Consider the following 25525-nt stretch of genomic DNA (forward strand, 5'->3'; position numbering starts at 1 on the left):
GACCTTATGAAATACTTAATGCACCTAAAAGCAGATAAATATAATTGAAAAACAAAAGGCAGCTTGCCTATGTATAGACATATATTGGTATGTAAGACTTAAGAAGTTGTCTATTAGTGAGTTTTTTTTTTAAATGTCAGAAGGCTGTAGCATCTTAGAGACTAGGAAATCTAGAAAATAATTAGATACCTGTGTGAAAGGTACTTAAAAGACATGGCAAAAGGATCTTAAAAGTATGGGAGTCTACCAGGTCTTGAAATCAGGCTTAAACCTTTGAATGCCATATATGGATAATATTGCTTTAAATGTCAGATATGTTTAAAAATTAAGTCCTTATTGGGAGGCAGGAGTGTGTGTGTGGGGGGAATAGAGTAGAAAAAATATTTGAAAATACCAATTTTTGGTTGTACTTGATACAACTTCTGTCTGAATATTTAAAGGCTGTTGAGTAGGACCTGCAGGACCTACTGTGGGCAGATCCTTTGTGCTCTTGATTAAATAGTCTGAAGGCCATTATAGGGTACGCACTGTGCTAGCGAGAAAGTTCCTTGAGGAAATGCAAGATGTAAGTCTTCCAGGAGAAAGTCAGTGGGACTGAGGGAGGAAGGGATGCCAGGGGAGCTCACAGGACACTGCTGAGGTGCAGGGGATGCAGGTGAGGGGAGGGGGCGCTCTGAGGTGCAGATTGAAGGGCACATTGTAGCGTTTATGTGCACCTCTGTGAACACATGTGCACGCGTGCACACACACACACACACACACACACCAGAGTTCAGTTTCTTGAGTAGAAGTAAAGACCCTCAGAAGGCAATCCACTTTCTCATCAGATTAAGTTTTGCCCTGATCTTCAAACCTCACTCCACAGAGAACTCATTCACCACCCTTTTCACAGACAATGGCTCTTTAGAACTGCACCCTGGCTGGCCACTCGCTCTTTCCGGGTGGTTAGCATCTTGGACAGGCCAAAGGCTGTCTTGGAGATGCCTCTCCAGCATGCAGTGCTGACAACCCAGTGAGGCTTCTGTGGAATCCCTGGAGGGTGAAGGTGATTGATTGTAAGGTGTCCCATTCAATGGGGCGGGAAGTGTGGATTGACAGAGACCTCTGGCTGGGGAGGGGCCTGTGAGGTGTGGTGAAGTGAAGGTTCCAGGGTTGGACTGTGATGTCAGCGGCACCAGAGGGAAGCGGCTTGTACCCAGCCTCAGCAGTTGGAATCTGTTGGAGGGCGGTTGGTCAGTCCCTGGGCTTGAAAAGCCGGGCAGTGGAAGACCCCATCAGGCAGAAAGAAAGGCATCTAAGGCTTTGTGCAAGTCTGTGTTCCTGGGGGTCTGAATACTGATGCCAAACCCGGAAGCGGGCTGGGGAGACCGCCCAGGAGCTGTGCGCGGCTGGCTGGAGATGCGTCCCTGGCAGTTAACGGTTGACTGTGGTATGGCACAATTATATGGTGAGGAGGGTGCTTGTGCAAATGGTAGTAGCAGCTGGTGTTTATTAAGCTCCTACTGGGTACCAGGTGTTCTGTTAGGACTGTGTAAAGACCCCAAGGTTCTCTGAGTTGTTTGATGCACCAGGGTGTAATGAGGCACACTGTACTTGCTACTTAATGTGGGTTCAGTGACACAAGCAGTGGCTGCTGGAATTCCCCTGGCTTCTTGTTTCTCCAAGAGGTCAGAAGAGAGAGTGAGAAAGTCACAAGAAAAAGCCGATGTATTTAATTTACTGGAAGGAAGCTTGGGAAGAGGTAGTACTGAAGAAGAAAAAATAAACCCCTCATGGCACTCTGTGTTGTGGGACAGAAAAGATCCGTCCCTACTGCAAGCAGGGAGCAGCTTGCCAAGGGCTGCGCTGTCCTTGAGTTCTGCCTCTGCTTCCTCGTGCTCACTTTTATTTGTTTTTATTTGTTCTTTTTACATATATGTGACAGTAGAGTGTATTTCGACATGTTTTCCATACGTGGAGTGTGTCTTATTCTAATTGGGATCCTGTTCTTGCAGTTGTGCGTGCCGTCCTGGTGGGGTATTCATATGTGAACAGAGGGAAGTCATGTCTGATTCATTCTTGCTCGCTGGTTTTGATAATCTTTTGTTTCAGCAGAGCATTTATTACTTGCCACAAACACTGCCAGTCATTCAGGGAAAGAATTGGCAGAGGAGTCATCATGACTGTTCACATCCTTTCCAATTCATCTAAGTGTCCTCCAGCAGGTCAGCTCTAAGATGACCAGAGTGGAATGCACTAGAACATATTAGAAGGTCTAGATCAGCATTAAAGCTAATCGGAGACTATTCAAGGGAGAACTGGGTAGAGAGGCGAGGTTTGGGCAGGTAGACTCTAGGAAGGAAAGCACTCTGTTAGAGGAGAGAGGGTGAAGGCACACATCACTTGACCTTAGGGAAGTCTGGTCTGTAGCCACACTCCTCCTATCCAGCAGCAAAAGCAGGTCTTCTAACTCTTTGGCCAGAATGGATAGTTCCAAGTTTTCCTAAATTACTTGAAAACTGATAGAATGATGAAGTTTTTCTTGGAAAATTAATTTGTGGTTGTACCTAGCATATGAGTTTGACAGAAAATAGAAGTCAAGGTTCCATTTATTGAGCAAATATCCTGTTCCAGACAGTATGTTAAGAATTTCACTGCATTATCTTGACTTGTCTTCACAGTAATCCTCGTAAGATTGTTCCTGTTGTCATCAGCAGTTTTATAGGTCTGAAACTCAGATCCATTGCTGAGGTCACAGACTCTTTGAACCCTCAGTATCAAAAGGGAGGAATTCTGTTTTTTGTGTTATAGAATAATTTCTTAAATGTGGAAAAAATTAAGCATAGTTTTGTAAAAATATTTTTCCTGTTTCAAACAAAATTTTGACCATAAATTGTGATTGCATTGCATGTGATTCTTAATGGTTGTCTAAGATCTGTTTGCTATTGTTAGTATTTTTATGCCATCTGGAAAGGGAGAACTTACATTAAACAGGAGTAGTGAGTTTGCTTTCAAACTTTGCAACAATTCTACCATTTTCAGATACAATTAAATAATTGCTAGAAACTATATTGGTATTTAAAATCTAACCAACAAACTAAACAAGTTTGTGGAGTTTTTCTCTTTAACAAAAGTAAGTGGGGAAAACTCTTTTCCCTAACTAGACCTATGTGTGGAATATTGCCTGCCTCATGGCTCTGAGTGGGCCAGGAACACGGAGACCAGAATGTCATTTTTGCAGATATTATCTGTGTAATCCCATGTGTTTGGATCTACCTCACTGGTCCACACAGGTCACACACAGCCATCCTCAGTGCCTTTTGTCTTCTTCATCTTTATAACAGCGGCATGTCTTTCTCCCATTAGCTTTTCTTGATATTTTATTATATGAAAGTAGAAGGTAAGGATTCATGAAGAATGTAGCCAAAACTATAAGTGAACCTAGCGTCCTTCAATTTTTCCTTTCTGCTTTGGTTTGATATTGCCAGACTCTTGTCCACAGCCGTCACGCGATCTGGAAAAGAATGGACTGAAGTGTGATGCGGACACTCTGTTCCTCAAGTGGGTTGTTTCTGTCCTGTAAAATAGGTCCAACCAAGTCTTTGTTTATTTGTCACATTTGGAATTATTTGAGGGAGTTCTTCCTATTAATTGGCTATATTACTTGTCAACATTCACTAAGATCACCTAAATGAGAAAACATTTTTGTGGCTAAGACCTGAGTTCTGTATAGGAAAATGCCTGGATAAGACCTAAGCAAAGACCCATTGGTTTACTTTTCTACATACAACTTGTTTTAAGAATTGAGGTAATTTTGTGACTAGGTCAGCATTAAAACCTGATTTCATTTTTAGTCCTCTCTCAGTATAAAGTGGTTTTTTTTTTTTTAAACTGAATTCACAGGATAATTTTCCTCATTCATGCTCCGTGTGTGTGTGTGTGTGTGTGTGTGTGTGTGAGTGTGTGTGTGTGATCTGTTGTTATTCAAGACATATTAGGAGTCTCCTATGTGTCAAGCCTGTGTTTAGGAACAGGGAATATAGTAGTGAACAAGCAGATTACAAGCCCTCCCTGTCCTCCTGCATGATACGTATGCTAAGAGAGAGGAGGGGTGAGACAAAAAGTCGGTAAAACATGCACTATGCCAGAATGATAAGTGCTGGGGAGAGAAGAAAAACGGTGAATTAGGAATTGTGTTATCATTTTAATCCATTAATCAGGCTGCATCAAGAAGGTGAGATCTGAGTGAAGGTTTAGAGGGAAGGGGACAGTAGTGATGAGACTCAAGCAGAGGGGAGAACACAGCAAGTGCAAACCCTGGCCTGTAAATGTGGCCGGCTTTGCCCCCCGGGGCCATGTGGGCAGAGAGGAGAGCAGTGGGGTGTTCGAGGGCCCGGGAGGGATTCTGGATGTACTCTAAGACTGGAATTCATGGCAGGGTTTTAAGCAGAGAAGTGACCTGATCACTTCCTGAGATCACTCTGGCTGCTGGATGAGAAAGAGTCAGACTATAGGAGAAGGATGGAATGGGGAGAGGACAAGTCAGGAGGCCAGTGACCAGTTCTGGATGATGGTGGCTTGGACCACAGTGGAAGCAGTGAGGTAGATGAGAAGTGGTGCGATTGTGGATTCAGTTCAGAGGTAGAGCAAACAGGATTTCCTGTTAGATAGGATGTGAGGCAAGAGAGGAAGACACCAGAGACACCATCAAGGTTTTAGCCTAAACAACTACAAGAGTATAGATGGGGTTCAGGAGGAAAATCAGATGTTTGATTTTGGACATTGGTATTGTTTGAATATTTGTGTTTCCTCCATAATAAACCTAATAAACAAGGTCATAGGTGTTAGAATGTGAGGCCTTGGAGAGGCGAGTAGGTCTTTGTGAATGGGATTAGTGCTCCCGTAAGAGGCCCAGGAGAGTTGCTTTCCTCTTCTACCATGTGACTCACATAAGACCCACCTTTACATGAGGAGAAGGCCCTCAACAGACACCGAATCCACTGGTACCTTGATCTTGGACTTCTCAACCTCCACAACTGTGAGCAATGAGATTTTGTTTGTTTGTTTGTTTGAAAATTTCCCAGTCTAAGGTATTTTGTTAGCGCAGCCTGGACTGAGTAAGGTAGGCATGGTAGAGATACTGAATAGGGCTTTGGAGCTATTGTCGTAGCAGTCTAGGAGTTAAAGTTGGTGATGTGAGCACTGGTTTTCATCTTAGATGGTTATAATGTAACACAGGCAAGCTTTTCATGAGTATGTTGCATGGTTGAGTTTATTCATTTAACTTAAGTATGGCAATAAAATGATAATGCTCTTAATTTTGGTTGTCCTACAGACCTATATTTATTAACAGCAGAGATCCATCTATGTGATGATTGATCTAGTTTTCTTGACTATACCATAGACTGCTAGCTGTCTTTTCTGTAATAGTACTGTTTCACAGCTTTGGAGGAAAGGCATATCAGTTGAAGTCTTAGAAAAGAACTGGTAGAGACAAGTAGGCTAGAAAAGGAAGGATTGAGGCCAGGGCAGGTAAGCTGTAGGGCTGGTCCTAAGGGTGTGAGGGAACAATCTAGAATCACTGGACCTGGAAGTTTGACTCAGTGGTGGTTGGGCTTTCCAGGCTCCTGTTGTCAGAGAATCTGGGTTTTCGAATCAGATGAACTTGCTTTGAATTCCATCTTTGCGAGTCATAGATACTTGACTTTGAGAAAGGTATCTAATTCCCCTGAATTTCATTTCCTCATCACCTCCTGATCTGGATCTTCTCTACTGCATCAGACTTACCTCCTGCCATCCTTTTCAATTCTCCTTTCAAATCATGCAGGAGAGTATATGGTTCTCTTGCTTAGCACAAATTCCCACTGCATCACATAATGTCATTTCTATTTTAGGTGAAGCTTAATTTGCTCACTAGGTTCAGATGGTGTCCGCCAGATGTCTCTCCTGTAAAGGTATCTTTTCTCCTTTGTAGGGAGTAACCTGTGGAGTGGTAATTTGAGACCTCATCACCCTGTCATTCAGTGGTTTTAGCATACATTGAGGAACTTTGTCTGAATTAGTTATTACTTTGGGCTAACAAATGATGATCATAGATGAATTGTTTATTGATGGCTTTTCTTTTAAGTTCTTGGTAGTGACCTGAATCTCTTGCACACATTGGAATATAGATTCATCAAGTTTCTTCATTAGGACATTTTGAGCTTCAAGGTTTTTTAATTATATTTTGAGTTAAACTGAATATGCTGCAGGGTGATGGATTTCTGATCTCTTTGTGATGCATATCTACTACCAGCTTTCAAATAAAAGTAGTGATGAATGAATGGGTCAGTTTTGTGGGTTTTAAAGTTTCTATTGTAAATAGAATAAGATCCATTTCAATGTCAGGTAGATTACATTCTTAATTTTTATCAGACTAAAATATTTTTTTAAAATACGAATCGAGATTTTAATAAAAATCCACTGGCATTATTAACAAATGACAAAATATTTATAAATGACTAAATTTGCCATGGAAAAATTAATATAGATTTTAAAATACCAATTTTTAAATAAGGCATCTGTTATTAATTTAAATTGACCTACTATTCCTGAGATATATAACAATAAAATTCAAATGATTGCCTTTATTAAGTTCTGAAATTCAGAGATGGATCTTTTATGAAAACTTTTTAATTTTTCTTTCATTTAAATTTCCTTCATATTTAGATATACATGTGTCTGTAGAATACAAATATGATAAGCTTGAAAAATTTATTTGTTGTTTTTAGTCATACGTGACAGTAGGGTGTGTTTTAACATATTATGCATACATGGGGTTTAACCCATTACAATTTTGATCCCATTCTTGTGTTTGACAGTGATGTGGTGTAACACTGTGTATTCATGTATGAGCACAGAAAAGTTGTGTCCGACTCATTGGATTCATTGTGCTGTCTTTCCTACTCCCATCCCCCCTCCCTTCCCTTCATTCCCTGTCTAATCCAGTGCCCTTCTATACTTCTCCTCTTTACCCTTCCTTGTTATGGGTTAGCATCCACATATCAGAGAGAACATTCGACCTTTGTTTTCTGGGATTTGTTTATTTCACTTAGCATGATATTCTCCAGTTCCATCCATTTATCCTGCAAATGTAAAATAGGCTAAAATATTGAGCAGCTACTTTTTTTTTTTCTTTTTAACATCTTCTGAAGAGTAATTCAAGCCCTTGACTTTGTGTGTCCCATGTGTGAAGTGAAGTTAACATTGCCTTTTGGCCAAGAATGCAGAGCAGGGCAGGGCCAGATGAGTAATGCTTGTGGCAGTTGGAATCTCTGGTGACCCATTCCATACAGCTGTGGTTCTTCTTGTTGGGAAACATGGGCTTGGGATGAGAGAGAGCAGCTGGAACTGAGAAGTCTGCTATAGTAGAGCAGAGCACCACAGAGCAAAACCAAACAATAAACAGACGTTTTCCATACTGACACTGACTACAATCACACCAACTTTATTCCAAGTGCAACTTCAACCTCCTTCAAAGAAAACGAAACAAAGGCACATTGATACTTTGCAGGAACGAAAATGCTTGAAATCCAGTCAGCTAGTTTTGGGGCCGCAGGAGAAAAGCCCCTGTTGTGCTGGCCACTAGACCCTTTTAAACCATGCTACTAATGCACCTCTCTCACACCATCCTCTGCTCCTCCTCCTCTTCCCAATAAACATACTCCTACTCTTGCTTTACAGCTTTTAGGATCTGGATGACTAATACAATGAGAAATATCTGGGCGAAGCAACTCTGTCTCATTTTCTAGTTTGTTTTGATTTAAATACTTTGCTAATTGAGGAAAAATAACTTTACAAGTCTATGATGTCATCATGGTTTTACAATTGCGTTAAATGTCTAGAATTCTTTTTTTTTTTTTTAGTTGTTGATGGACTTTATTTTTATGTGGTGCTGAGGATCGAACCCAGTGCCTCATATATGTTAGGTGAGCACTCTACCACTAAGCCACGACCTTTTAAAAAATTGTTTCTAAGTTGTTTTTAGTGTCTGTTGGAATACATTATAAATTATGCATTACATGAAGAAAAAAGGAAGGCGTACTTTTGCAATTGGGATATAATAAGCAGTCCAAGTAATGACTAGACATTTAAAACCTGTAGTCTTGATGTTTAGTACAGGCTTGCACTGTGGTTCAGGTTGATTCAGTAGGAAGATCTACTCGGTGACTCCTTGAGTGCCACTCTGGAAGTGAACAGCTGGTTTAACCCCAGCTCTGCCATAGGCTGGCTGTGTGACCGACCAGCTGCTGAACCCCACTGGTTTCATCTGTGCCAAGGAGGCAGTGAGTCTTATGGAATTTTTATGCAGAAAAAATGAGCAAGTACTGGGTTCATGTTAACTATCATGATGACTGCTTTCCTGTAAACCAGTATTATACTTGCAACTCTATTCTATTTATGAACCTCTCTAGTCTTTATAAGTATCTCTTTAACATATGTACCAATAATTCAATAATTTATTTTCAAGATCAAATATATACAACTGAAAATCCAAATTCTTCAAGAAATTTTCAAGAGAATCTACTATCTTGTATGCTTTTTACTGTTTGAAATTAACCTAAAATAATAGAGTATGCATATTTTAGCTTACTGTTTTTGTCTTTTGAAGTATTTTTCTTTGAACACTCTAAAAATTTGAGTTTTAAGTATAACTGCACATTTTCTTATGCACTTGAATGGCTGCACTGTTGAACACCCGTTCCGTTGCTTTCTAGTTTGTTCTTTAACCTGCAGTTCATAACACATTATTATAGATGTTATTTAACTGGAGCAGATAGAAAACTCCACTTTATGACTTTATAATTTTTTCCATCCATTTAACTTTCTATGTATTTATCCACCCAGAAACCAGTTCTGCATGCCAGGCACTGTTACATGACTGGGGATGAATGTCATTCGTGTAAAACAAGTGAATAACGTGAATACCCATATAGTCACAGCCAGCCTGAAAAATACTAACTCAATTTTCAAAGACCAAAAAACAAAACAAAATCCCATGTGGCTTTAATGTTCATTTCCCTTCCTTCTTCTCTCCATCACTTCTTTCTTCTGGATATTGAACTCAGCGCCTCACACATACTAACATACTAAGCAGGCACTCTACCACGGAGCAGGGGGGTGTAGCTTTTTTATTTTTGGGTCTCCCTACTTTAAGCTAAAATGCAATGGTAAGAATAAAATGCTTTCCTAAATTTTAACCAACATGTTTTTAATGTAAAATAATAGAACCCTTAAGAGAAGAACTGAAATGGGAATTCCTTCTGATTTTTTCTCTCAGAATGTGAGTTAAGTTCTATAGGGAGCACAGAAACCAGGAGGCAGGATCTTACTGAGCTGCACTTCTCTGTCTTTTCTCATTGTTTTATCCAGTTAACCTTGTTTCTGTGCCTTGTCCAGGAAATAGAATTACATGCTATATAAAGACCTATATATAGTATTTTAATGGTAGAGCTCTATATGTTTGGAGTTGATGAAATTTTAATTTGATTTTTTGTGTGATTTCAGTAGAGAAATGTACAGATGTGTTTACACAGGTTGACAGTATGTTAACCTGTCTTAAATATGTTCATTTTGTGGCCAGGGCTGATATGAACGGAATTGCTTTCTAGGGGAGTGGGAGATACTTGGGATTGAACCCAGGGGCGCTTTTCCACTGAGCTACATCCCCAGAACTTATTTTCTTTTTAAAAGTTTGAGACAGGGTCTAATTGCTGAGGCTGACCTGGAAACTGTGATTCTCTTGCCTCAGCCTCTGAAGTCACTAGTATCACAGGCTAGTGCCACTGTGCTATTCAAGAACTGCTTTCTTAATGATTACATTGGAAAATAGGACATTTAAAAAAATGAAGATGTTTAAAGAGCTACATTTTTATGAATGTTTATTTTAAATATTTGTTGAGTATTTCCTTTGTATTAGAGCCATGCTAGAAACTTTGCACCCATTATCTCCTTGAGCATTCATAAAAACTCAGTTATGTAGTCAGGTAAATCATTCAGAGAGAGGTTGTGTTAGTAATTTGGAGAGTGGAGATTCAAGCCCATATCTTTGAGACTCTAGAACCCAGGTTTTCTCTACTAAATGGTAGCTCGCAAACTGTGAAACTTATGAGCTAATAACATTATCTTTCTTAGAGTTGAATGACATAGGTCCCCCCCCCCTTTTTATTTTGCTAGCTAAGAATACTAAAACTAAAATTATCATGATTTCATTTTGGAAAGAAGAACTCATACCAAATGTAGTGAGACATCTTAGCATAAAGAACAGTGTTTCACAAAAAATGTATCACGGTGACCTACACACTTGTTACACAGCAGGATACTGCTGGGCTGTGGGTTCTGTCCTGTCCTGCTTTATCTTCCCAGTCAACTTCTCTTCCACTAAGGGAGGGCTTCAGTGAGGAGGGGGCAGTAGGAAGAACATCACAGACGTGGAGGTGGACGTCAGAACTCAGAGCTGGGGTTTATTTGGCAAGCATCAGATGCTGCATACTTCACTTGGTCTCTTGCCTGAATATGCTAGGCAATATGATATGTGGGAGAGTGTCTCTTTCTTATGTGGGTTTGTATTATGAGAAATTGTTGAATGGCTGAATTGCTGAAATGAATATTAAATGATATTTAAAATTTTCCATATTTCATTTATTTTTCATGCAAGAGTGAGTGGGAACATAAACATATGGCAACGTATTTTTCTTAAAGACAGAGAATTTTTAAAAACCTCGTTTTACTAGAGAAGTTAGAGATTAATTTTCTATTTATGAAAACATCATATAAGTTTTTTCATTTTCTAGACCCCTTCTAATAGATGAGAAGATGTAGTTTTAGTGCAGTTTAAATGTAGCTTATAGTATTCTCCTTGGAATATATCTGAAAGCAGGGACCCAATAAAATCATAAAGCTAACTTAATTTTTCTCACATCCCAGTAGTTAATACCCCAAATTAATGTTTCTCTAATCTAGGCTGAGAAGGGAGGCTTAGGTCTGTTGCAAGAATAACATGTGCAAGGGTACAGACGAAGAGTTTGCTGACTTTATCAGTAGGGACAGAAGGCAACTTTCTGGTTATGATATCAGTATAAAGACAGTAGTTAAAATAAAGTCAACTAGTTTATAGGAGTGAAGAAAACGTAAAATCTAAAGGTTTTGAGATGGATTTTGGTTTTGTTTGCTGGATCCTGAGCTTGCAAGGCCTTGAGTTGCCTTGTTTTCAGAAGTGCTGCTGTTGGGCAGTGTTTTCTGTGCTAAGGCTGTTATGAAGTGTTTAACCTCATTTAACCTCTGTAGTTTCAGCTTGAATTGTAAAAGGCCAAAAATCATTGTTCCCCTTTCCTGGACACCATGTGAAAATCATCTCACATACATATTTTTTCAAATAGTACTTTCCCAAAGGCCTTATACCTTAGTTCTGTCACATCTATCAGTTAAATAGGAAAATGAGTGATTCATAGCTTACCTCTAGAGAAACCTCCAAAATACCTGAAATACTTGTTGATAGGCTCAAGTCAATTTAGCAAGGTCTCACATGTCCATCTAACAAACATACTTTTTGGAGGAAAGGATGTAAATATAGCATTCTATTAAGTCAGATGCTGTAAGACTGACTAAATTCTGTTATTTCTAAGGATTATTGGGCATTTTAGCAATGTGTTGATACTCTTTGTAAAATGTATAAATTGTGAGGCAATTTGCATGTATTTGAATCTTTTCTAACTCTGAGATGCTCTATAAAAATAGGGCTCCCTCTGCCTGTACCCTACCTTGTCTGGGACAGTGTTTTCCCTGCTTAGGCAGTTAGATGGGGTGGAGATGGAATCTGCCAATGATAAGTTTCTTCCAGTTTTTACTTAATGAAATGTGCAGCATAAATTTTCTACATATCCTGATAGTGTTAATAAACTCAAACAGTGAATTAATTGAGATTCCTTTGTCTACTCCTTTGTCCATCTGAGACCTGAGAGAGCCAGAGGAAATTACCAGTTTGTTTTCCTTAAACCGTTTTTAAGGATAATGAATGTAACTACCAAATTGAAATTTGAGAGCAGGGGTTTGGTATGTAACTTTCTTTGAATTGTTCTCATGGCTTTCTTCCCAAAACTTCTTCAAAAAATTTTTGCTCCCCCATCTTGTCAGCCTTTACTCCACAGGGAGTGCCCACTGTTCCACACAGAGGTGATGTGGCGAGAACAAACAGGACAAAACTCCAAGTCCTCCAGAGGCTGACATTCTATGTGCATTTCTGTGTTCCCAATCTCCCTCTGTGGCACCATTTTATATAATTATATTTTATAAAAATATTTATATTTTATATATTTTAGTTTTAGATGGACACAATATCTTTATTTTATCTTATTTTTTATGTGGTGCTGAGAATCAAACCCAGTGCTTTCTACATGTGAGGCAAGTGCTTTACCACTGAGGTACAACCCCAGCCCCTCTGTGGCACCATTTTAATGTTATTCTTCCATCTTGCAGAATTGAATGGGCACCTATCTGTAACTTATAAGGTACTGATTCTAAAGGTGGTGCTGCCTCAAGTTTTGCTAGCATGCAGTTCTCCACAGATTTTTAAGATACAGCTCCTGTGTTAATCAAATTTCTATTACTGTAACAAAATACTCGAACATCAACTTAAGAAAAGATTTTATTTTTCTTCCAATTTTGGAGGTTTCAGAACATAGCTGGTTGACCCCTCTGTTTCTAAGGCCTGTGGTGATACTGTACATCATGGAGGGAGTGTAAGGCAGAGGAAGCTTGCCTACCTCTTGGCTGGGAAGGGAAAGAGGAGGACACCGGGGTCCCCCCCATCTCCTCTGACAGCATGCACACCTCCCATGGCTTAAAGCCCCCCCTGAGTCCTACCTCATAAAGGTTCTGCCATCACATTATAGCACTAAGTGAGGAGCAGGACTTGAACACGTGGACATTTTCAGGTCATTCCGAATCCAGACCCTGCCATTCCCCAGGACTGTCTTTTGTTATTAGCTCAGCATCTTATTTCAAGGTAAACATAGAAGACATATAAGAAAAACTGCTGTGGAATAATAATTCTAGATGTTGGCTTCCCATCAACATTTCAAATCAAGGGAGTGAACTGGCAGTTCAACTTTTGAAGCCAACTCACATTCTTTGAAAAGTGATTTAAAACATCAAGAATCACCTACTGTGCTGGTTTCTGGACCTTATCTGCAATTAGATTCCTTGGTAAGTATAACATTGTAGTGTAATAGAGAATACAATTTCCAAAATTGTGTTCCAAGTATTTAAACTATCATTTGACCCTATGGATGTTTAAAACATTTTGAGCTTTGCTTCCTTCTTTTAGGCCTTTTTAACATAAAATGTCAGTTGTCTTCTGGGATATGGCTCTTTGCCAAACATGTCTTGGGTCTCTGAAGAAATGGGAAAATAGAAAAGGAAATATTAGAAAGCTCTGGAATTAATATTTGGGTGGGGGGTAGAAGGAGAGAAGACTTCTTAACTTTTAGTGTCTGAATAAGAATTCAATTTTAAAGACAGTTTTATATAGGTAGTAACTTAATGGAAGCATGGACTACCTCTTTCTCTTCAATGTTATCTGATTCCCGTTGTTTTGTTGTTAATTACCTTTGTTGGTTTCAAATGCCTGCTGTAAAAATTTCACAAACAGCAAGAATTCATTCTCCCATAGTTCTGGAGAGCAGAAGTCTGAAGTCAAGGTGTCTGTGGCACTCTGCTCACCCTGGAGGCTCCAGGGTAGAATCCTTCTCAACCTCTGCCATCCTCTTGTGACTCCAGGTGCTCCTGGGCTTGTGGCAGCACCAGCCCGGTTCTGCCTCCGTCTTAGCATTCCCTTCTCCTCTGTTTCTCCCAAATTCCCTCTGCCTCTGTCTTATAAGGACATATTTAGGGCCAACCCTGATAGTCAAGGATGAGCTCTTTTACTTAAAGTCAACTGTTTGTAGTTGCTGATATGGGGAGAGAGTGATTCACTCTGACCTCCCTGGTATTTATATGGGCTCTTTAGCTGGATGTAGGAACCAAATTAGCACAAGGATGATTAAGAGGAAAAAAAAACGTACATTTTATTAAACTTATATGTAGATGGAAACCTTTATAAGAAAGTGAAATCTGAAGAAATGGCCAAAGCAAAATGCTTTTGTACTATTTGGAAAAAGAACAATCAATTTGTGAAGAGGAATTATAGATCATGTGGATCTCTGGATTAGGTAAATTCTAGGCATGCCACTAAAAAATAAGTGTGTGTGTGTGGCGGGGGGCAGGGGCTTGGAGGTTCCTAGGGGAAGATAAAGGTTATTACAAGGGGCTTATTTATTCAGGTTCATTACAACCTCAGTTACCACCCTCTGCTGATTAAGTCTATTTTCCAGCCTCCCAGAAGAATCTGTCTTTCTGCATATAGGAAAAGACAGGCCAAATGGCCCTCACTGCACCTCACCCTTCATCAACTCAGTACTCATATATATATATCTGCTTAGACCATCTATAATCTCCCAAGAAAGACAACGAGATCATTCTGTCACACAACAGGATGCCACTATGGATAGCCCCAAATATACTTACCCTTGCCCAAAAGAGGGTGTAAATGTTCCTGATGTCTGCTTTCCTTGATATCTGGTAACTTAAGTACTTTGGCATAGGTCAGCTATTATAATGTGTCTTATGTCAAGTGATAAGGGGATAAGAGGGAAGAAGACAAATATAAGTACTGATGAAAATTTGTCCATACATTCCTAACAAGTTGTGAACTACTCCTAACAGGTGCAATTCTCATTTCTGTAACTGGCCATCTTCTCGTAGCTGTTATTTATAACTGCCTTCTTCCACTACTCATTCCATATTCTTCTTGCCCACAAGCACCTTAGCTAGTCATGGGTCTCTGCCCATAGGGTCACCCAAACCTTCATTTCTACAACACCTGGGCCATCAATGGTCCTGCCTGAACTGGATTATTAAGTTTCCATTTGACTTTAATCACAGGATATGGTGGCACTAAGAGGTGCCTGAAAGCACCTCTTGCATTCCAGACATCTTTTCCTTAACTCTTCTGTGTGGCCCTGAAGCAAGCAGGTATCCAGGGAGTTGGGTCAGGACAAAGATCAAACCAAAAGTGACAAGTAACAACATTTAGTTCGACAGTGCCAGCAGAGACATGACAGCACAGGTTCCCTCTGTTCTGTTTTCCCCCTCGCAGAACAGTACTGGGTGAGAGTCAGGTGGATGGGCTCACATGGGGACCTATTTCACTGATGAGGAGTCCCAAACAAGAAGCTTCTGACTCTTTATGGGCCTGTTGGCTGTGACAGGGGAAGAAGGAGTGGAAAAGTACTGAGTCAAAGTGAAGAGAAGAACATTAGCTGAGACCCCTGGTAAGAAGGCCACTGAATGGAGGCACATGGATTTGAAATGAAGAAACATGCTGGCCCAGAGGTCTAGAGAGGGCTGAGTCCCTGCCTGCAGTTCTTTTCAGCGCACCAAGTCTTGTGTGTAGGTGAGCAGTGTTTCTGTAGGAGGCCTGCTAGGCAAAACTTTGCAAGTGCCTATGGTTGAACCTGACAGATCACAAAGAGGATCTGGACGTGGAGCTAGACTCATTAGTAGGAGTAGTAGTAGCCATTTCCTCCTGGCAATCAGGATCAGTCACCTCAGCCATTACAGTGACTCTCATTTTTGCTCATGGATTCAGAGGTATGAGGAGCCCAAAGTGGCTAAGTGGCAGTCATAACTTTGAGTTCATTGTGCATATTGTGCCTTATGGGGGAACACAGTCCCTGTACAACTGAGATCTCCTGTCCAGGAGCAGCAAAGTATGTGGTTGTGGGGGCAGGAAGTTTGGTAGTAGATCACTGTTAGTAGTAACAAGAGTGGTGCCATTCTCCCCAGCGATTGGTTCCTGTAGCCATGAGTCTTGGGTGTGGGAAAACCAGCAGATCAATCCATGTACTGGATGCTGGTTTAGGGCAAACACAGTCTCCCAGAAGACACTGACCTAGCTCTTCCAATGTCTTTCCATGTTCTATCAAATTGGCTGCTTCAGGATGATGGGGACATGGTTTGGTTGCTGAATTCCAGGAACATGGTCCCCTGCTACTCTTCATCTGTGATAAAGTGAGTTCCTTGATTAGAAGGAGTGCTGGGTAGAATACTGTGATGGTGATTACATTTAGGATCCACTTGAATAATTCAAGATAAGCTTCTTCTCTCAAAAGCTTTAACCTTAATTTCAACTTTTACCAGATAAAGTGCTTTTTACAGGTTCCATGGATTTGATGTGGACCTCTATTAGGAGTTCATTTTGTTTTTTCTACCATATTATCTGACTGTTTTACTTACATATTATTGAGAGGCAGTGAGATTAAGAGTGGGTACAGAATAGATGTTAAAGAATGTGGAATAAGGCAAGATAATTTGAAACATAACTCAGGAACTAATTTACTGTGTAAACTTTGGCAAGTTATCAAATTTCTTAATCCTATATTCTGTAAAATAGGGATAATAATATCGTAGGAATTAATTTGAAGAGTAAATTATTTAATAAATGAAAAGTGATTAGAATATTGCCTGACACGTAGTAGGCATGCCAGCAAAGGTTTACCAGTACTCTCACAAGCAGTTGGCTCAGAAAGACTGCATAAGTCCAGCAGCTGTGGAGGCTGCTCTTGATGGTGGACACATTTGTGGGATTGTTTATTGTACTCATGCAAGGTCACTGCATTGTTCATCACCTGTAGATACACTGGGAAGGCATCAGGAGAGCAGTGTTGTGTGGGTTTGGGTGGAGAGGAAACCTGCAGGGGTGAGGCCTGCACATAGACAGACATTTTGGGCACGAATCTCATTAGGACCAGATTCCTTCCAAAGATCCCACCTCCCATTACTACTATACTGGGGATTCAACATGTGAATCTGGGGGTATAGAGATATTCAGGCTATAGCACTATCCCTTCATCAAAGTGTGGTGATGTTGCAGTTAACATTTAAATGTTCCCAATTATTCTCTATTGGGAAGATTTAAATTAACTATTTTTATGAGCTGTAATATGACAGTTTAGAATCGAAACAGATGAAAGGATTTCTTACCTCCAGTTTCTCTCCTTGGTGTCACTGAGATGGATCTAAAAAGGAAATTAACACTTACTTTTTTCACCTATTTTGTAATTTATTATGTTAAAATGATATACTTTAGCATGTCCAAAATTGACTGCACCACTTTCTTTCTCATTAGGTAGCTATGCCACACAGGGATTCAACTTTAGTTTCATTCATTGCTGCCCTACCACGTAAGTGCAGCTGTTATATCTGTTAAATATTTCTCAAATGTATCCCCATTGTCCTACATGGACATTACTCATTTTCTCTTAAATTCATTTTTGTAAAGTCACATGTGTTAAAAAAGCTCATAGTAAACTTATTGGAGTTTGAATACGAGACATTGTGTAATCTGGGTCCTTGACAAGCATCAACCTCATTTCCGTCTCTTACTTAAGCTTCAGCAACATTAAAGTCTATTTGCATATTCCATGCCCTTCTTGCACCTTTGTCTTCTTATGCTGGGATCCCTGTCTGGAAATTACAAAACCATTTGCTTGCTTGCTTAATTTCTTCTTACTAACATTCAGCTCAGGCATTGTTTTTAGAAATCATATCTGACTCCTTCCTCTCTATGCCTATCTCCTGACTCTCAGTATTGGATTCATTTATTCAAACATTCATTGATTTAAATATTTATAGGGGGATAGAGGTGTAGCACAAGAATTGAGCTCAATACCTAGCACTAAAAAAAAAATTAAGATACCCACTATGGACTTGGAATATATCAGTGAACAAAACAAAAGATCCCTGCCCTTGTGGTTCTACATCTGAGTCAGATAAACAGAAGAAAAAAAGTGAATAAAAATGAAATTATTTAGGATATTAGAAAAAGCTTAGGAAAAGTGCTTAAGTAGAACAGAATGAGGTGGATCAAGAGTTGGAGATAGAAGTGATATTAAATACTGTTGCCCCCAATGAAGTGATATTAAGAGCTGAAGGAGGTACAGGATTTTTGTCTACATTGATATTTGCAAAAAGAGCAGAGGTAATAATAGGGCAAGGGTCCCAGTATGGAAGCATGCCTGGTTTACTTAAGAGAGGTCATGAAGGGCATTCCACATAGGCTTGTGAGCATCACTACAAGCTTCTTCCTGTATGAGGTTGGGCAGCGTTGGAGGTTTTTAAGTAAATGAGTGAACTTATGTCGTGTCAGGGTGCTGTATTGTCACATAGACAAATGAAGGTTAGCCAGTAAGGAGCCTCTTAAAATATCTGGATGAAAGACGATGATGGCTTGAATGAGAGTGTTGACTTTTGGGAAGGTGAAATGTCAGATTCTGAACCTGTTTTGAAGTTTGAGACAACAGGAGATGGCCTGCTGGTTTTGGTAAGAAGTAGGAGAAAGTCACATATGATTCTGGGATGCTCACTGTCATTCTCCTTAATCCTGTGCATCTAACTGGTTATCCAGGCTTGTCTGTCTCCTACTCAACTATCTCTCCTTCTTTCCCCTGTCCAGTAGCTGACGAATGGACATTCCTGGCATCAGTCCTTTCCATGGGAGGAAAGGTCATTCTGGATGTAAATCTGTTTTTATGATTCTTCAGGTTAGACTCTCACCAGTTGCTCATAAAGAATGAGGTACTTAGCATGTCATGCAGATCCTGAAACTCTGTTATCTTTGAGAGCTTTATCCTCTACCCCTTCTACATGCTCTTTATATATAGATTTTTTTTTTTAATCTTCTAAAGGTTTGATCTTACCTGGGAAGAGAGTATGTGCTGTTCCTCCTGCCTGAGATGCCCTTCCTGTCTTGCTCATCAGTGCATTACAAGACTGAATTTAGGTGTCCACTTGTCTGTGAGAGCCTTCTCTGACCTTAATGTTCCACCTAGTCTGGTACTTTTCTTCCTTTTCTTACAAACCTGGTGAATTATTGTTATACTTCTCATGCCACTGTTGTGTAGACTTTTGTGTGACACCATTCTGAGCACTCAATGGCAGGTGCATTAGTAATCTTTCACTATTAGCTGGCACAGGCCCAACACATACATGCCTGACTTTTAGGCAGTTGAGGAATTAAGGCAGAAGTAGGTAGAAATCAGTTGGTCTTTATGTTAGGCATATAAAAACAAAAGTGGAAGAAGACAGAGTTTGGTGGTCCAGAAGGGCAAATATGGTTGGAGGGAGTTGGAAGTTAGCCTAGTTTTCATGAAAGTGTCGAGGGCCTTAGCAGAGGGGAGAGTAGCAGGAGACAAGGCTGCTTAGGAACAGATCATGGATGTGCTTGCATACCTCAAGAATTTTTCACTTTGTTCTGAAATGGTGAGGACCCAATGAAATACTTCTCAAAAAACATACAAAAACCTGAAAAGACATGATTGTCATTTTGGTTCACATGGCATTTTGTGTCCATCCTACCTTTCCTTGGGTTGTAGCATTCACAGGAGAATCTATGAATCAACAGTAATTCTGGATACTTGCTGAGAAGGGAGGAATGGTAGGTAGAGGGACCAGTTAAGGATGTGTCTTTTTGTCAAGTATTTTAACAGTTCAGTAATCCAGAGGGGAAAAGAGCTTGTGTTGGTTGAGCTGAAAGGGATGAGGGTGGCTGGTGGCTGTGGGGGCCCCTTTGCTTACAGGAGTTAAGAACTCAAGAAGCAGGGCCTCAGGGGCAGGGTCCCATGCAGGTTCCATGGAGGTACCATGCCAGCCTGGGAGAGAGCAGAGAGCCTGAAGAGCTGCGGGGGAGGTGGCTGCGTGCCCATGCTTTGGGCTGCCAGGGCAGGGCAGGGCAGGGCAGGGCAGAAAGTGGGCAGAAGGAAAGAATGGAGGGAGGAATGAGGGAGAAAGAGGGAGGGAGGAAGTTAGGAAGAGGGAAGGGGGAAGAAGGAAGTGAGGGGGCAAGGGAGGGAGGAAGGGAGGGGGAATGGAGGGAGGGAGGAAGTGAGGGAGAAAGGGAAGGAGGAAGTAAAGGGAAGGGAGGAAAGGAGGGAGGAAGGGAGAGAGGAGGAGGAGGAAGGAAAGGAGTAGGGAGAGAGGGAGGAAGAGAGAGGAGAAAGGGGGAGGGAGGAAAGGAGGGAGGAAGGGGAGGGGAAAGGAGGAGGAGGAGGAGGGAGGAGGAGGAGGAAGGAGGAGGAAGGGAGGGAGGAAGAGGAAGGAAGTGAAGAGAGAAGGAAGGAGGAAGTGGGGTGAAGGGAGAGGGAATGGGGAGGAAGGGAAGGAAGAAGAAAGGGAGAAAGAGGGAAGGGGAAGGGAGGAAGAGAAAGTGAGGGAGAGAGGAAGGAGGAAGAGGAAGAGAGGAAGGGAGGGGGAAGGAGGAGGGGAGGGGAGAGGAAGGGAGGGAGAAAGAGGAAGGAAGGGAGGGGGAAGGAGGGAGGGAAAAGGAGGGAGGAAGTGGGGGCGAAGGGAGGGGGAAGGGGAAGGAAGGAAGGGAGGAAGGAAGCAGATGGAAGGGGGAGGGAGGGAGCACTTCCGGCAGTGACGTCACCGGAAGTGGCGGCCACCTGCTCTGTTCTGAGGTGCTGTGTGGTGCTGTGTGGTCTCCTGGGCCGCCTTGGCCTGCTGGGTCCCACAGCAGCGAGGCCAACCGTGGCAGGTGGCAGGTGGCTGGCAGGTGGCAGGTGGCGTGTGCGCCCCTGGGCCCTGGGCGGCCTCCAGGGCCCAGGAGACCAGGGTCTTCGCAGCCGGCCATGCGGGCCCAGGCCTCTGCCACCTGCCTTCCCTGCCTTCCCTGGACCTCGGGCTCCCGGGGCACAGAGGCCAGGAAGGCACGGCCGAGAGGGGGGAAGAAAGATGAGCCAGGGAGGGACAGTGCTGTGCCCTGCCCCACAGGGCTGTGTCGCTTAGAGCACCTCTGGCCGAACGGGAGGACCTAGCTTCAGATTGTTTAAGCACTAAGTTACATGCAGGTCATGAAACAAGAAGCCTGGAGGTGGGGTGGCCAAGGGGTGATTGACTCAGTGACTGGCATCGTCAGAGGCCACGTCGTTGTGCTGCCCAGTCGGCTACTTGGTACAGTTCTGCTGCTGGCAGAAGTAGCTATAGGCCTGGCGCACATTGCAGGAAAGAGGGGCTTTTTTTTTTTTTTTTTTTGGTCATTGCACCTGAACAAATGCGATGGAGGGGAATGAGAGTATTACCAGAGTTGGTTTAGTAAATTAGGATTCATTCTGAGCTGGATGAGGTAGTGTGACCCTTCCTGAGGGGGGCAAATGGTGGCTAGCAGTATTCTGAACAAAGGCAGTAGCAGTGGGTATGGAAAAGGCCAGAATAAGTCAGAAATGCCATGGAGGTAGGATGGACAGATCTTTGCTGTCCTGTGCATTTAGGGACTGAAGAAGAGGGTGGATTGGAGGATGGCTGGGGTATGCAGCTTAGGTGACTAGGAGGAAGAGGATTTCACTAAAAGATGGGATGCAGAAGGAGGAGTAAGGATTCAAGGAAGTTAAGGTATAGTGATGCTGAGAATTATCTGATGGTTACTTGGTTTTTTTGTTTGTTTTTTGTTTAGAAGCTAATGGTATAGATGTAGAAGTCATCCACAGAGATGTTACAGTTGAAGAGATGGGGGTAGAGAAGACTTTGAAGGAAAAGAATGTAGAATGAGGATAGAAGAGAGAAAATCCCAACATTTAACAGGTGAGTAGAGGATACTAAGCTAGTCAAAAGAAATGCAGAAGGGACATTCAGAGAGATAGGAAGCAGCTCTTTGAAGTTTTGAGTTTTAATCTCCAGTTTATTAAATTTATCAATTGACTAAAACTTGCTTTATTTAGACATTGAATTGATTTTGACACCAGGCCCCAGGCAATTCCCCATAGCATCCTTGGCAGGATTTTATTGTATTAAAATTTCAAGGTATTTTATATTGGATGGGTTAATTTTAACAATTTTTGAGGATTTCCTTGAAGTTCTATTAGTTCATTTTGTTTTTCATACGGCATTTGGTCTGCTTAGGGATGTATTTGCTTTAAGCAAATTGATTATTGACTAATTTTTTTTTTTGCTATGTTATGTAGGAGAAAATTTCAAGAAAGTGTGGAATCAATTATCAATATCTGATAATGCTGAGACCCAGGAAGATAAGGGCTAGGATAATCAGTCATAAAACTGAAATAATGATATTTAAGAGTTTGGGGGAATTTTTTTTTTTTTTTAAATGAGTGGTTTCATTGTAGGCTGAGGGCTGAACTCATGAGGTTATGATTAAGGAAGGAGTTAGAATTAAGGACACTAAAGTAAGTACAAGTCTACTCTTTATACTTTGTTAGTAAAAGAAAATAACAGAACGTGTGTTGGGTTTACCAGGTTTGAAGGAAGTTTTGTTGTTGTTGATGATGATATTTCAGGGTTAGTGGAAATGTGAGCATATTAAAAATCTATTAGCAGGGAGTATATTTTGAAGACATGAAATATAGGGGGGAGAGTAATTAAGTGAGCAAGGCAAAAGGGGAACTAAACCAAGAAGAAGAGCTAGCTGGGTTTAGAGAGAATGGAAAGTGGGTAGAGGTTCAAAGAAATGTTGAAGCAGAAAGATGAACAGTCCTCTTGGGGGAAAAGAAGGTCAAATTATGTGTCACAGGATAATGATGTGTCTGAATGCTCAAGAGTAAGGAACAGTCTTGGCTTGGCTGTTGTGGGATCAGGACAGGGAGTTGTCTATAGGGAATAAAAGAATTAACAGGACTGCATTTTAAACTCTTAACCACTGAGAAATGCTAGTGAAGAGAATTGGATGGTTGGGTTCACCTTGCATTGGGTTTACACAGGGAATTCTGGGGTACACACTGGGGTGTCAATGAAATAACTGGCAAAGGTTTTCAGATGGTTGAGGAACAAAGTGAAGAGAGACAGAGTGTACAACTGAGAGCACAGACCGAGCTCAGGAGTAATGAAGAATGACATGTGAGGATAGGATGATGCGTTCACAGAGGGAACTTCTGTCATGGGAGAGTGGGGACAGTTTTTCTCTTATCCATGGTTCAGAACAGCTGATTTCTGACCCATACAGAGTTGTATAGAATTAGTTAATTGTGTTTATTCTAATTTAACAGATGAACTTGAAGGAATAATAAATACGTATTACCAGGATGACAAAGTAACATGTGCAATACTGTGTGTGTGTGTGTGTATAGTACTGTCGGTGATGTTGTAAATCATGGTATAAATGCACTGTAATTTTTAACAAGAGTAATATACAGTGTGAGTTAACACTAATAAATAAAAATCTTGTTCTTCAAAGTACAAATATTTATTACATTGGTAAAATTAGTTTTCAGTTAGCAAGTGCAGTGTTTCTCTAAATATTTAAAATTTGCTTTAAAATTTTTTTTTGTCTGTGTGGTGCTGGGGATTGAACTCTGGGCCTTGTGCATGTGAGACAAGCACTCTTCCAACTGAGGTATACCCTTAACATGATTTTTTAAAGCAAAGATAGATTTAAACAAATATTTAGGGGCAAAGTAGTTCTTGTAAGACTTTGTCTTTGACTGGTGTAACTGTTTGAACCCCACCTGACCTAATGTGACCCTCTTCTTCTTTGTGTTTAGAGGTATGAATATCAGCCAGTGTTTGAAAGCAGTCTTAAGCCTATTGCCAACTCTCAAGCACCTTTTTAGTGGAGCTAATGTAAGACTTACATGTACTTTTCTAAAAAATTGCTTTTTCTTTAAATCTTCTAAGTGGAGCCAATGGCCTCACAGTTCTGAAAGTATAACTTCAGCTTTCACTTTCATAACTAAGAGAAGAAGGGGTGTCCTATATAGCTAGGTTGCCCTTTTTAAAAAAACTCTCTTAAGGTTGGATTTAATCATAATTAGTGTAATGTGTTGGATAGTTTGTTTTGTTAATAAGTTGCTCAGAGCTGCGTAGTTCATAACTTTAACCTACACCCTCACAATCACACACACCTTCCTTCCGCTGGGGCTCACACAGTAATGTTGAAGTGCCAGAGACTGTCAGCTGATAAGATAAGAAGCACATGTCCATTGCCACAAGCCTGGGGTCCCTCCTGGGCCTGCTGACGCACACAGTCCTCTCCTGATGTCAAAGGGTTGATAAGCAGCACCTTGGCTCCTTTCCTGAATTTTGTGCCAGAGCAGAGGAAAAGACTCTTTGTCTTGGCTGGGGGGTGGTGGGGGGAGGAGCTGTATTGAGATTTTTTCTTTTTTAAAATTATTGCTTTTCTTGACTATAAGCCAGATTCTTGTCTGTTTAAATATTATTTCTGAAATGTTTGGCAGAAATGTTTGTTAGCAAAAATACGGTTAATTCATCATGCATAATATTCTATGATTTGTTGCCCCCTATAAAGTTTTACATTTGTCATTTTTTTGGTGAGAAAATAAATATGGCAAATTTGATTAAAAAAAGATAGTTTAGCGGGTTTCATGAAAAGAAGTTCTTATACTCTCTGCATTTACCCCCCATCTTAATAAACCTAAGCAGGGGGAAAGCTAATCATGACCTAGCTTGATTTCAGCTTAACATCTGATAAGCTGTTTATCTCAACTTGCTTATTGACCTTTACACTAAAACATGGAGAAATCAGGGATTCCTGGGATTGAACTGTTCACTAATTCTACTGATTAAAAACTACCCAGACACAGAACACACTCCACAGCCAAACTGTCATTACAGAGATAAAGTCTCAGTAGTATATCATCCAGTAGAACATCTGCTCTAACTATTTTAATGGCTCTTTATGAAATCTAAAATATGAAGATGAGTATAAACCTGTAATCCTGTGGCTACCTTGTTAAAAAGGGGAGCACAGGTGTGCATATTAGAGTGAAAGATCTGAAAAATCTACACAGCTAGCATATCATATATCAGAAGTTACTAGTCACTAGTTATGCTGTCAACTCAGGTTAAGGAAGTTTAGCAGGCTTTTCATTATAGTCTAAATTTCAGATTATCCACTAACTGAGCAAAGTCAGCAGCAAAAACTGTGGGTTGCAGCAATCAGTATCCACACACCATTCGAGCCATATGGAAGGGTAAAGTGCACAATTTGAAAATGAAAATTCTGTGAAGAATGGTTTTATTTTCAAAGAAAAAAAAAGAAAAGTTTTGAGAATTTAGAAATAACTACCAAGTTCTTTCAGTGCCATTTTTGATTTAAGGTACTTTCTTGAGGCTTCTTTTATAACAATGCATTATTGTACCTTTCATTGACTAATATTTTATTGATTTGAGTACGGACTAATTTTTTTTATACTTAAGTGCTAGCAATAGATGACATTTACTGATAACTATTTTAAGCAAATTCCATTTATGCTTATTTAATCCTTAAAATAATCTTATGAGGTGTAGGTATTATTATCTCCATTTTCCAGATGAGGAAATTGGGGCACAGAAATATTGAGTACTTTATTCTGCTAATTCAGAAGAATTGCAGTAGTCTTGTCTTTAACAATTACAGTTTTATGGTGTAAAGTGTAAAGTACATGGAGTGAATGACCAGAAAAATAAT

At 40.6% G+C, this 25525-nt stretch overlaps 1 protein-coding gene across 8 annotated transcripts in view; it reads left to right on the top strand.

Moving 5' to 3' along the window:
- Pde10a (phosphodiesterase 10A) overlaps nt 1-25525 on the top strand; it is a 534453-nt gene that overhangs the window by 312435 nt on the left and 196493 nt on the right. For 2 of the 8 annotated variants that reach the window (XM_058580942.1, XM_058580943.1), the window contains exon 2: nt 21563-21690. The exons of 5 other annotated variants lie outside the window; for them this stretch is intronic. In XM_058580942.1, coding sequence (XP_058436925.1) covers nt 21654-21690 — 37 coding nt within the window. In that variant the 5' untranslated portion in view covers nt 21563-21653. Of the gene's footprint in view, nt 1-21562; nt 21691-25525 lie in introns of those variants that run through there. One more of the 8 variants, XM_058580937.1, reaches the window with a different exon arrangement.

The sequence above is a fragment of the Marmota monax genome, unplaced genomic scaffold (assembly GCF_021218885.2).
Source record: "Marmota monax isolate L192 unplaced genomic scaffold, Marmota_monax_Labrador192_F-V1.1 WCK01_AAM20220418_F8-fsc00083, whole genome shotgun sequence".
Lineage (NCBI taxonomy): Eukaryota > Metazoa > Chordata > Mammalia > Rodentia > Sciuridae > Marmota > Marmota monax.